Source organism: Amia ocellicauda, chromosome 11 (genome assembly GCF_036373705.1).
Source record: "Amia ocellicauda isolate fAmiCal2 chromosome 11, fAmiCal2.hap1, whole genome shotgun sequence".
NCBI lineage: Eukaryota > Metazoa > Chordata > Actinopteri > Amiiformes > Amiidae > Amia > Amia ocellicauda.
This window is the reverse complement of record NC_089860.1, coordinates 7,276,622-7,289,309: the sequence shown is the minus strand read 5'-3', so window position 1 is coordinate 7,289,309 and position 12,688 is coordinate 7,276,622. Positions and strand designations below refer to the sequence as shown.

The following is a 12,688-nucleotide window of genomic DNA, read 5'->3' as shown; positions in this document are numbered from 1 at the left end:
CCGCAGTTCCCAGAATAAATTATCTTCAGGAAATGACACGTTTCTTAGTTATTGCTTTCTTGCCTTTGCTTTTTTATTTATTGATTCCAATGTCCACATTGCCTTTAGTAATGGAGTGCTGTGTCTGTGTGATTATACTATATGGAAGCATTAACTCTGGAATCAGTGATGTGAAAACTTCACCCTTTGAAAGGTAATCTCTGCTTTACTGTACTCATGTTGTAAATCTTTATCACACTGCCACACACAACACCCCTTGTGCATCTTGCATTGCATATGTTTTCATAATGTTAAATAAAGTACAAGAAAACAACTGCTTTAATATTTATAACAAGATGCTGTGCGGTTGAGTTGTGAATGTAGGACACTATGACATCTTTTCACTGGACTGATATCGGCATCTTGTCCAGCTGTAATTGTTCGCCACTGAATTGATTTTCTGTGTTGTAATGTTACTCAGAGGTAGATATGCTTGCCTCCTTACATGGCCTCTTATATAACAGCACTAGCATTTTCCCTGAAGATCATTTTGCAGATCCTAGTATTTGCTGAGAGCAATTAAGTGGTAGAAAAACAGCATATTCCATGACCCCCCCCCATTCCAGATCTCTCTCATAACCCATGATACTTGCAATTAAGATCATGCAGTTTTAATATTTAGCTTTGATTGACCCAGTTGCCTTGAAAGCTGCATTTAATATGGCTTTATTATCTTTGAAAATTATAATTACAGTGCAGATATTACTAAAGCAACCTCATTTATTCAGCTAGCAAAATACTGCTTAAATAAGACAGACTGTCAGTTTACTCGCACTGAATACCCAGCTACCTGACATTACACCCTGGCTTTTAAAAGACAAAGCCATTTTGTTTGTTTGAAGAGACCCTTATTAAAGCAGCAAAGCAAACTGTAATACTAAACATTTTACCAAATAATTCCCTGGGAGAGTTCATTATTTTTCACATATAGATGTTTTTGTTTTGCCATTTAAAATATAATTGGGGATACAGTGTGGAGTAGTGGTTAAGGTGCTGGACTCTGGAGTAGAAAGATTTGGGTTCAATCCCAGGTGGGGGACTCTGCTGTTGTACCTTTTGAGCGTGATGTGATATATTATAAAAATTGTGAGTTGCCCTTGATAAGGGCATCTGCTAAGAAATGTATTAATAAAATTACTTGTGATGTCTTGCCATCTATCTGTCACTGGGGTATGAAAAGCTCTTTCAAATAAAAAGAGTGAGTGAGATGAACTGAACAAAAATCTGATGGACTTGTTTGGAGATCAATTAAATAATGCAGTTGGCCAAAGAGGTATTTGAAGGCTGGTAGATTCTCGAAATAAATGCTTGAATGTGACTGTAGTATGTGCACGTCAACATTAAAAAATGCCATTTGCTTATGAGAAAATGTACAGTACGTCTGTCTTCTATATAAAAAATAAAATAATAAACTTCCTTCTCATTTCCTGGTATTATTTCAATTGTCTAATTGTGGATCAGGTGGCTCTCTAGCTCTAGACAGTGCTACAATTTACTGGGCAATGGCAGCTGGGTGAGGGTCATCTAGAGGGGAAGTAAAATAATAAAAACAAGTTCAAGTTGGCACTTCTGTTCTGTTTTAATATGTTGGTTATTTTTGTTGCGGGAACAAATACATTACTCCTGACATGGTTGGTTGGACTGTCATGTCTTTCCCACATGAATTATAGCCACAGAGATTCAGTAGGCCAGCCCACCCCACTTCCCTCCTCCCAAATCCTTTAACCCTACCCCAGCTGTCCTGCGTGTGTATGGTCTGCCCTTTCCCTGAACAGAAATGACCCTCTCATGGGCCCTAACTGCACAGAGGCTGCTGGGAAATGCCCAAAAAGCCACAGCTCTGTTCACAGTAGCTTGTTGTTTTTCTTCTCTGACCTTACTCCGGCAACCCCTATCTGTTTATATTGCTGGTGGGTATTCGGTCATATTTTGCTTTCATTCAGTCTATCAGTTTCTGTGTGTTTTGTATTTTATTTAGTTCAATTGAAAGAGGAAATCTGGACCCACTTGTAAGGTCACCACCCACCCTCATACTGTAGTGCTGCAAAATAAAAACACTTAACACTTTCTGACATTTTAAAGAGTCAGGCAACATATTTGTCTGGTTTATACTATTCCAAATTCCAAACGCTGCAATTTGATAGGTTAATGATGATTTTCTCTCAGATTTTGACAAAGCATGTGTGATACAGGTGATAGATAAAAAAATAAAAAAAATCTATATACATATATAAAGTAGGCCTATACATAAATAAGTAAAATAAATAAGTAAATACATTGAATTAATTGAAATGGTACTATCTATATAAAATTTATTTATTCCTACCTCAAACCACAATTTACTAATTTTTTCCAACAGTTTGGTATTTTTGCTTTAAAGGGGTCATGAACTGAGAAATACAAATTCCTTTGATCTTTTGACGTATAAGAGGTCATTGTACTATAAAAACATCCTGTAAGTTTCAGAACTCAAAACTTTCTTGTTAGTCTAAAAACAGCTCAGAGAGGCAAACGCAGGTCTATGCAGAAACCAAAGGATAAAGATGGCTCCGAAGACAAGATGCTGTGCATTGCCAAGTTGTGGAAAAACACAGTCATTGCATTGGCTTCCTTCTGATCCCAACATTAGGAAAGAGTGGATGAACTGTATTTTTAATGAAGTTCCAGACCGCGTCAGTAAGAACTTGGTCCTCTGTTCACTTCATTTTACCGCGGATTCGTTTACAAACAAGGCACAATTCGACGCAGGATTTTCAGAAAGATTGAAACTAAAAGACGATGCTGTGCCGACTATATTCGATTCGACAGTAATGTCGCACCACACAAGTGTGAGTAAATGTTTTTATTACGTGGTCACTATTGCTTTGTCGGTTATTACAGATCGTTTGATATGTACTAAGTATTTACGTGTTTTTAACCTAAATCACAGCAGCGTCCATCTCTGAAGGATGTAGGCTGTCAAACATACATGCAGTTTTCAAAACAATTACACACATGTACTGACGGTGGAGTTGAACATTTTTAAATAAGCAAAACTGTTAGCCAATCATACCAGTGGGCGGTTACTTCCGAGTCTACAATCCGCCACATCTATTCAAACTGTGTTCCGATTAGGGGTGTCAAAACACGACAGAAAATAGCCTATTACTTCTAAATTATGATGTTTTTTGATGTAAAAATCTTGATAACATTATAAGTGGACCTCAGAGAACAGTACAAAAAAAAAGGCAGTTCATGACCCCTTTAATCGAATGCTCTCCTTTCTTTGTCATGGCTAAGAGAATGTTATTGATTTGCCTGGGAGTTAAAAGATAAGTGTGCAAGTGAGAAGAAAGTAAAATGTAAATGTTACAGAATTCATTATCCATTTAGTTACAGTAATGGGAGTCTAGAAGTCATGGTTTAATAAATGTCACTTTTACACTTCAGACTGTAACATACAGGTAAAAAAAAAACAAGAACAAACAACAGTAGAAGAGTTGTCTCTGCCTTGATTCGCACATGCTACTCCACTACTCTGCTCCCTTTATTGGCTCCCGTTGTCTCGACCAGACAGTGTCTAGATACTCTCATCTCTCTTTACATAGCTCTCTATTTACACATTGGTAAAATAGTTAAGTGGAGATTACTCTAGTTAAGTTAAACAAAACCTTGATAAAAATAATAACTGTTTAGAGGGTATTTGTTTAGTTTGTGTTGAATAGCAGAAAAAACACATGAGTACATCTACTGTGTTATTTTAGTACTGTCAAACAAATAGGGTAAAGTATTGCTTTCTTGGGCATGTCAAGCAACTTCACATCATATAATTTTATTTTTCTCAAGATGTGCCTGTTCAAATTACAATCATGGCCTGCATAGAATAGTCACTTTTTACTTCTGCTTTTTGTATGTTTTTGGTATTGTTTTCATGAAATATCACTAAAAACGCAACCAGCAGTTTCTAAACATCAAGTGAAAGTCAAGTGCTGTCTGGGCCTTGGTTTGAGTAAAGCTGTGTATTTTGGGAGCTGTAATGATCTACATTTTCCTTAATGTCCCAATAACATCTCATTCTCATCGATTTTCAGGGTGACTGTGTATCTATGGGTACCTCAATCTGAGATCCCCAGGCCAACTGCCTGTGATGGCAGAAGCTTATACAAGGTAAGGTTGTCTGTTAGCCCCCTTCCTGTCACCATCAACATTGTTCCCTTTCTGGTACAGATCAGTAGGGATACAATCGCAAATTTCTAGATGTTGATATATTTATAGTCAATGGTGGAATGCATAGAAAGTCAAATCTGTTTGTCAGCAGTCAATGCCCTAAACATCTTTTAAAAGAGCTTTAGTAGGTTCAGAGGACAACCATTGTAAACAAGAAACCTGCTCTAAGACTCATGAATTTATGCCTAGGCTATTTCTTAGCCTGGAAGAAACCTGGATCCACCAAGAGGCAAGCAACAATTAACCAAGTGCTGCTGGGGTTTGACAAGCTCGAACCCGGCTAGCTTACCCTTTATCAGCAACCCCTGTGGCTTACCAGACGACTGTGAGCTCTACAATGTTTTCAGTGAGAGTTTTTTTTTTTTGTCATTCTTCAATCGAGAGGACGCCATTCGCCCCATCATGCTCGTTTGGTGTCCATTAATAACTAATGCCTCGGTTCCACTGGCTTAAGCATCCGTGCCGTGCCATGCCGTGCCGGACGCGTCCCAGATCTGTTTTTGTAAAACCAGGCCGTTGTGAAGTCTATCCCTCTTATGGGAGGAGCAGAGCGATTGTGGGTTTGGTTTGTGTTTAGTTTTAAAAACAGACAGAGAACAACACTACAAGCGATACAGCCTGACATGGAGAGGACTTTTGTGTCTGTTTTATTCTTTCTGCTTTACATGATTGTAAACAGCATAATAAATACACATTTCTGAGAGATATTAGGAGATAATATCTAAGAGATGTTAGGAAGAGCTAAACGTGTATAGACAACATTATATTCAGAAAAGCACGTTCCCATAACAATACGTTTCCATATGCAACAATAATACTAAATAGCAAATATGTATTGTTATTATCGTCATCATTTGTGCTAGTAGATATGTATTTATATGGCACAGCGTGACTCCCTTAATTTATTACTCTTTCTGCAGATTTATAACTGCAAACAATACTTTTTGCCATATTATTTATAATTTACTTAGCAGACGTCCTTAACCAGGGTAAATTACAGTTGAAACAAAATACACAAATTTCACGATTAATCATCCAGCTACAATATAGCAGGTTATAATTTAACTAAAGTGTGCACATCTCAGTCATGGCGTTTATGAACTTATGGACACATTTATTAAACCAGTCCTTAATGTTTTAGAGGGAAACCCAGATCTGCTGTATTTATTTATTCATTAATTTAACTTGTAAATGGCCACACGTTAACTGAATCATGTTCCCTTCCTACTGATTGTCTCTGCAGATTGTCCTGCACACCATTTACAAAACGACAGCCTGAAACACCGTCCAGTTGTTCATAAAACATTAATAAAATCGTCTGCTACCGCTCCGATTATTATCCTTTAGTTTATTTTTAACTAGTCACGGCACTGCACCGGTCCTGTGAAATCCAAGTTTTTAATACACTCGGATATTAACTATAAGCAGTAATTGTTTCTGTACGTGGATTTCACTCCATGCTGCTAATAAAACTGTAATTTCTTCGTGATCGCACACGGCACTGATTATATCTTCCGACATAATGTAGCTGATCTCTTCCCTGTCTGTTTACAAGTCAAGCTCACATCTTCGCTTTCAGAAGCAGAGATATTTCCTTAGTGGGCATGACAGACGCTTACGGACTCATCTAGCACCAGATAGTTAACCATCCACAAAACACGGACGCGTCCAGACACTTAGCCAGTGGAAACGGGGCATAAGTGATCCAAGGATCCTATCCAGTCTATTTGTGAATGTTCCCAAGCTGCCATATTCCTCCCTACTTCTCTCTGCTGCTTGTGCTGCAGACTCACAACATGAAAGGAATGGAATGGCCTGAGAAGGCACATCACAGGAGACATGTGGCTATTTTCTTCATCTCCACGTGCTGGGAGAGGAAATGTCTGAGCTTGCTTTCTGCTGTATTAACATGGACTGGGTTCCCAAGGGGACTGCCCTGTATGTGCAGTTGAATTATTTCACTTTATGAAACTTGATCTTTAATAAACTTCAATAATTAAAATTAGTTATTTAATCTCTTCCTCATAGATACATAGACATGGGCTTATGTTTTCCACAATCTCCTGCAATATTGCCCCCTCTTATATTTAAAGGGCAGGCACCTGTGTACAGCAGAAAATGAAAACTAGGCCTTGGCTCTGTTATGGACATGTTTTCTTCATATCCAGTGGCAACGAGAAGTGCTTTCCAATATAGGAAGGTCCCAGGAGATGTATTAGCCACTTTTGTTGTTGTTGTTGTTGTTGTTGTTGTTGTTTTTCCATTACAAAGCTACCTTCCCCTGTTATATAATTGTCTGTTTTCTGTTTACTGTCTTGAGATGGACTAGTAGCTTCCCTAACACTAAACTTAGAAAGAGTACTGCAGGTAAGTTTGTTGGTCCTTTTGCATAGTTCATTTTCTATCTTGTGAAAGGGGGGGGACAGGACATTTGCTCTTGCTTGATTGGAACTTTATAATGCTCTAAAGATGGCTTTAGAGATTTACAGTTGACACCTTAATGTGAAAACGGTGGCGTTGGGGATCTTGCTCTTAATTTGGTTTCAGATTTTGGTCCAGTGATTCAGGAAACTTTGATGTTACCAGCAGTAGGGTGTAGGTTCAAACCCCTGTCACTGTCTCTGAATCTGTATGATTTTCAAAAGGGGTAAGAAAAGAAAAGCCTAGCAAAGTCATGTGATGTGTAATTTATGTAACCTAATCACTTTTTAAAGGTGCAGAATGTGATTACCTGAAACAATTTCCTCAAACCCTTTAAAATGAGTTAACTATGTGACCTGACTGGGGATTTAGAAATTCCTTTGCAACCAACTTTTATTAATCCAAATCATATTGTATGTGACTGTCCCTTAGTTAGCAAATCTGCTAATATGGCTAATTATCCATCACTTCTAATGTCAATCAGATCAGTGCCCATTTATTAAATACTTGTATCCATTTCATATTGTCAAATATTGGCAACAGAAAGACAGATGGAAAGGGTAAAATTAAAGCATGTGTATCATACATCATGGAGGAGATAATTAGCAAATGAAAGAACTAGGAAGAAAGTTCCCATTCAGTGGAACAGAATGCCGGGAAATAATTAGAAGAGGATGAGACTTCCAATTGATGTAGACGAGATGATGGTGAATAGCCAAACACCTGTTTGTGCTTTGAATCACAGGTGCTGAGTCCCTGTTGAGGCCTACTGGTCCCAGGTATCAAGGACACTAAGATCCCCTGATGACACTGATTTAAGACATGTCAAAGCCTCTGTCACTTGTCTGGCTGTTCTGGCTGGCGGTTTTAAAAAGCAGATCCAATCAACACATTGGCAATATTGAAATGGCACAAGATGTGGGAACAAAGCTTCTTCAGATGGAAATGCAAACCACTGCTAGGAAGGTAATCCCCATTCAAGTGTGCTGTGACTTTAAGAATACCAGCTACAGTCTGTCTATATGTTGCTTTATAAAATATGATAAATCTGTGTACTTTTTTTTACAAGTTTGTACAGCAGGTTTAATAACCAGTAAAAGTCAAATTCATGAAGAAGCAATCTAACAAGGCAGACTTTGTTCCAAATGAGCCTGTAATTACTCTTATGAATCCCTAATTGAACCGATTATCGTCTTAATTGGTAGCCTCGAAACCGCTAGAGAATCCCGTTCTCTAAAATTCTCATCAAGTGTAGCATGTTCTCGGAACCTGCATTCCTGTACATCTTAAATGTACATTCAGCAAATTAAAAAATAACATGGTTGTAGCTCCCAAGTAAGCAAAATTATTTTTTGGATGAAATCAGTCACAAACATCACTATCATGTTCCTCTCACACTTCAATGCCCTGCCCAAATTAAATAATTAACCGTGATAATTATTGTGTGGGACACTCCAAGCACTAAATGGAGCAGACAAGAACATAACTTGGCCATGTTGCAGTGTATACCACAATTTTAGATGTGTTGTTTGAAATACCATAAACCAGTTCTGAGGTGGCATTTTAATATGGAAGGGTTTTATAATGTTTGATAGATCCTTTGTTGAATTACAGTAATATTGTTGACATGCTGTTTTCATTTAGGACGGAGATTGGGATTTAATTGTAAGACTCAAGTAACAGGGAGTTTAGATTTCAAAAGATACTCACCACTAGTTTCACATACCTGGATTAGAGCTAATCTTGGACAGCCCAACCAAAAATGACAATAAATTTACGCTCCGACAAGAATTTTGAGCAGGGGCTGAGAAAGAAATTAATCTGTCAAATTCCACTAATTGTAGATCACATACCATTCAAACTATGTTAATTTAGGCAGCTATTTATGCGCTGTCTGTGTTTGATGCCACAGCTTGCAATGTGCTCCAGGCATTATTACGCAGTTTCCAGTGCATCCTGGCATTAAAGCTCATTCAGCTGACATTCTCAAATGTTGACTGCTTTTCCTCAGCTGACCTGCACAGACCAGAGCAGAGGGCATCTGACCTTAAATCGTCTTCATTAGGAATTGATTTAGAGAGTTCCTATTAACCTTTCATGGCTGCACTTCTTAAGAAGAGACAAAGCCTTAACTTTACATATTTTGCATTGAATGTCAATAAACATGCCACACAAATATTTCAAGGCTTTGTTTTTATAGGAGTCTGGCTTGCTTATGTTTGTATAGCTTAATTATTTGCTTTTGTATTAGATTAACAAAATTATTTTTTTGAAGATCTCCATCAAAGTCAGCTAGGCTCTTAAAAAATATGATTATTATTTTCTTCCCCTTTCTGTTTTGCAATTCTCATTCATACCCTGATCATTATTTTTGTGTGTGTGTGTGTGTGTGTGCAAAATATTCTCTAGAGCACTTTCAGTAAAAATCAGGTCTCTGTACTCTGTAATCACAGCTGATGAAATTGAAGCCAGTGGCCACAAAACAAGATTAGCACATCATGCATCTACAGCAAATCAAAAGCTTGGACCATCAACAGGTATTTCATGTTGTGACCCAAAGGATAGCAATTGTCAAGCACAATTCATCAGGAACTTGAGTCTTGAGAGCATCTATAAATCTTGCATATGTTAACAGCATTCTACATTATCTTCTTGTAACGGGCAGTGTGAAGTAGTGCTAAAGTTTCCTGGGCATTGGTCTGTGATGGTGCCCTACTTCCAATATTCTTAGGTACCTGGTATTATATCAAAGGGGAAAGAGGAGATAAGTGGGTGGGTGAGGGAGCTAGGAGAGGGATGGAGAGAAGGAGGTACAAAGGAAGACGAGGGATGGAGATGGCAAAAGGCAGAGCAATGAAAAGAGCAGGAAACAACGTCAGCACTCCTGCTGTTGGTTTGTTAAATGATCAGTTTCAGTTTCAACACACATTAATACTGTATTTTTAAATCACAGTACAACTAGTATGATATTGAGTTTTGTTTTTTCTTTTTTCATTCCTTCCTTTGGTGTATACATAACGTAGTGTGCTAGTGTCACCGTTTATGGATTGCATTCTCTTCAGTCCCGCATTCAGCTGTCAAAAAAGAGGAAATGTAATACGTCACCCAAATTAACTGACAGCGCATAACAAAGAAACAGCTGCTGACAGCTACCAAAAAGAGTCTTTCTCAAAATATTGTTCCCGAGCCAGCTTCATATAACCCCAGCCAAGTTAGAGTGCAATAATAAGGAAAAAAGATTTGAAAATTAGTTGGCTAGGCTACATTCTTTTACATTTCAGATCAATTTGAAAACTTCATAAAAGCAGCATTTCTAAAAAGGAGATGTGCAATCGCTTTCAGATAATCTCAGAAACTGTGGGTTTCTAACAAGCCATTGTTCTGTCATTCTCTTCTGACTTCCTACCACTTTGCTGCTTTCGTGAACAAGAGCAAAGCACTAAAGCGATTAAATTCAGACACTTGAACAGGAGGGAAGAACGCCACTCAAACAGGAAAGAAAGGACTTTTGAAATTGCAATGTTTCTCATAGGTGGTATAAAGCTAATGAATTGTATAACAGAAAAATGGAGGAAGCGTTCAAATCTTTCAAATCACTGCAGCATTTCCAGATTAGCAACACTGACACACTGAGTAAAGATTTTATTCCCCCTCCTGGATTTTTCTTCCCGGCCATGCATATGACAATTATGTATCCCCATTTAAATCGAAACTGATTTTGTAATAATCACATTTCACAGTTGTAACTTGCAATTGAATTACACAGGTGGGGTAGAAAAACATCTGAAGCAGATGCTCTCCATATGAGATAAAAGGTTAAAGGTTTAGTGCTGCTGATTTTTATAATATCACTGTTCAAGCTCTCATCCAAGCTCCCTAATAAGTTATTAATATGTATCACACATGCCTCAAGTTTTGATATATCAATAGTGTTCCCTAGAGTAAACTTACATGTGGTGGATGGTATTTCAGTTCTAAGTTTTTCAATAATAAGAGATTCAGGGCCTAACCTCACTTTTTTTTTTTCATCTTTTCTTTCCAGTTTTTTAAATAAATAGACTTTCCCATGATAGAGCTCTTATCTCCCAATCCCTTTTCCAATTCCACAATCATTTATAGTTTAAGAAAGAAAGAAAAATAAACTTACATAGCTCAGATTATACAGATTATAAAAATAAAGAAGAGGCAAAAACATCTTAATATACACTCACCTAAAGGATTATTAGGAACACCATACTAATACTGTGTTTGACCCCCTTTCGCCTTCAGAACTGCCTTAATTTTACGTGGCATTGATTCAACAAGGTGCTGAAAGCATTCTTTAGAAATGTTGGCCCATATTGATAGGATAGCATCTTGCAGTTGATGGAGATTTGTGGGATGCACATCCAGGGCACGAAGCTCCCGTTCCACCACATCCCAAAGATGCTCTATTGGGTTGAGATCTGGTGACTGTGGGGGCCAGTTTAGTACAGTGAACTCATTGTCATGTTCAAGAATTTGAAATGATTCGACCTTTGTGACATGGTGCATTATCCTGCTGGAAGTAGCCATCAGAGGATGGGTACATGGTGGTCATAAAGGGATGGACATGGTCAGAAACAATGCTCAGGTAGGCCGTGGCATTTAAACGATGCCCAATTGGCACTAAGGGGCCTAAAGTGTGCCAAGAAAACATCCCCCACACCATTACACCACCACCAGCAGCCTGCACAGTGGTAACAAGGCATGATGGATCCATGTTCTCATTCTGTTTACGCCAAATTCTGACTCTACCATCTGAATGTCTCAACAGAAATCGAGACTCATCAGACCAGGCAACATTTTTCCAGTCTTCAACTGTCCAATTTTGGTGAGCTTGTGCAAATTGTAGCCTCTTTTTCCTATTTGTAGTGGAGATGAGTGGTACCCGGTGGGGTCTTCTGCTGTTGTAGCCCATCCGCCTCAAGGTTGTAGGTGTTGTGGTTTCACAAATGCTTTGCTGCATACCTCGGTTGTAACGAGTGGTTATTTCAGTCAAAGTTGCTCTTCTATCAGCTTGAATCAGTCGGCCCATTCTCCTCTGACCTCTAGCATCAACAAGGCATTTTCGCCCACAGGACTGCCGCATACTGGATGTTTTTCCCTTTTCACACCATTCTTTGTAAACCCTAGAAATGGTTGTGCGTGAAAATCCCAGTAACTGAGCAGATTGTGAAATACTCAGACCGGCCAGTCTGGCACCAACAACCATGCCATACTCAAAATTGCTTAAATCACCTTTCTTTCCCATTCAGACATTCAGTTTGGAGTTCAGGAGATTGTCTTGACCAGGACCACACCCCTAAATGCATTGAAGCAACTGCCATGTGATTGGTTGATTAGAAAATTGCATTAATGAGAAATTGAACAGGTGTTCCTAATAATCCTTTAGGTGAGTGTAGTTATGTAAGATTCTTAAGAGGCTACTGGAAATACACTTTGTAAAGCGCAAAATCTGAGCATATGGTCCAAAGCTTTAGATTTGAAGGGAGAAGTAACATTTTTACACTGAGTGGTTAATCGTTATTGGAGTTTACCAGCTAATGTGATTTTAGCAGATACACTTCAAGTAGAGAATGGAGTCAGAACGTCATCATCCAAACCATTCTGTGCTCACAAAAAGACCCTGAGCGAGCTGACCTGGGTGAAGTGAGATCAGTCTATCCAAGCTATATACACAAGGGCAATTCCTGGTCAGATTTCTTTCTATTCCTCTTTATCTGAGCCATGCCATGCCGGAGCCCTCCCTCCCAAGCTTTTCTATTGTGGGTTCAAGACTTTATAAACATTACAAAATAAGTTGGAGAAAGGGAGAAAAAACTATTAACCAAAGTTCTCATAAAGGAGAGACACAATCTCGCCTCAAACAGCTTCTAGTGTACATCACGTCACTGTGGAGTCCCAGTCTCCTTAATACAGTTAAGCTTCAGGGCTCTAGAGATCCTAAATAATATGGTTACAGGTTTTTATGAAAACATTGAGACATTCAGATCTTGAAAAT

The 12,688-nt window shown here is 38.4% G+C and overlaps 1 protein-coding gene across 1 annotated transcript in view; it reads left to right on the top strand.

The window, feature by feature from the left end:
- Nucleotides 1-12,688, top strand: part of htr4 (5-hydroxytryptamine receptor 4) — a 143,011-nt gene that overhangs the window by 29,989 nt on the left and 100,334 nt on the right. Inside the window, exon 2 of the mRNA XM_066716490.1 lies at nt 4,110-4,185. Within this exon, the coding sequence (XP_066572587.1) occupies nt 4,166-4,185 (20 nt within the window). The 5' untranslated portion in view covers nt 4,110-4,165. The remainder of the gene's footprint in view (nt 1-4,109; nt 4,186-12,688) is intronic.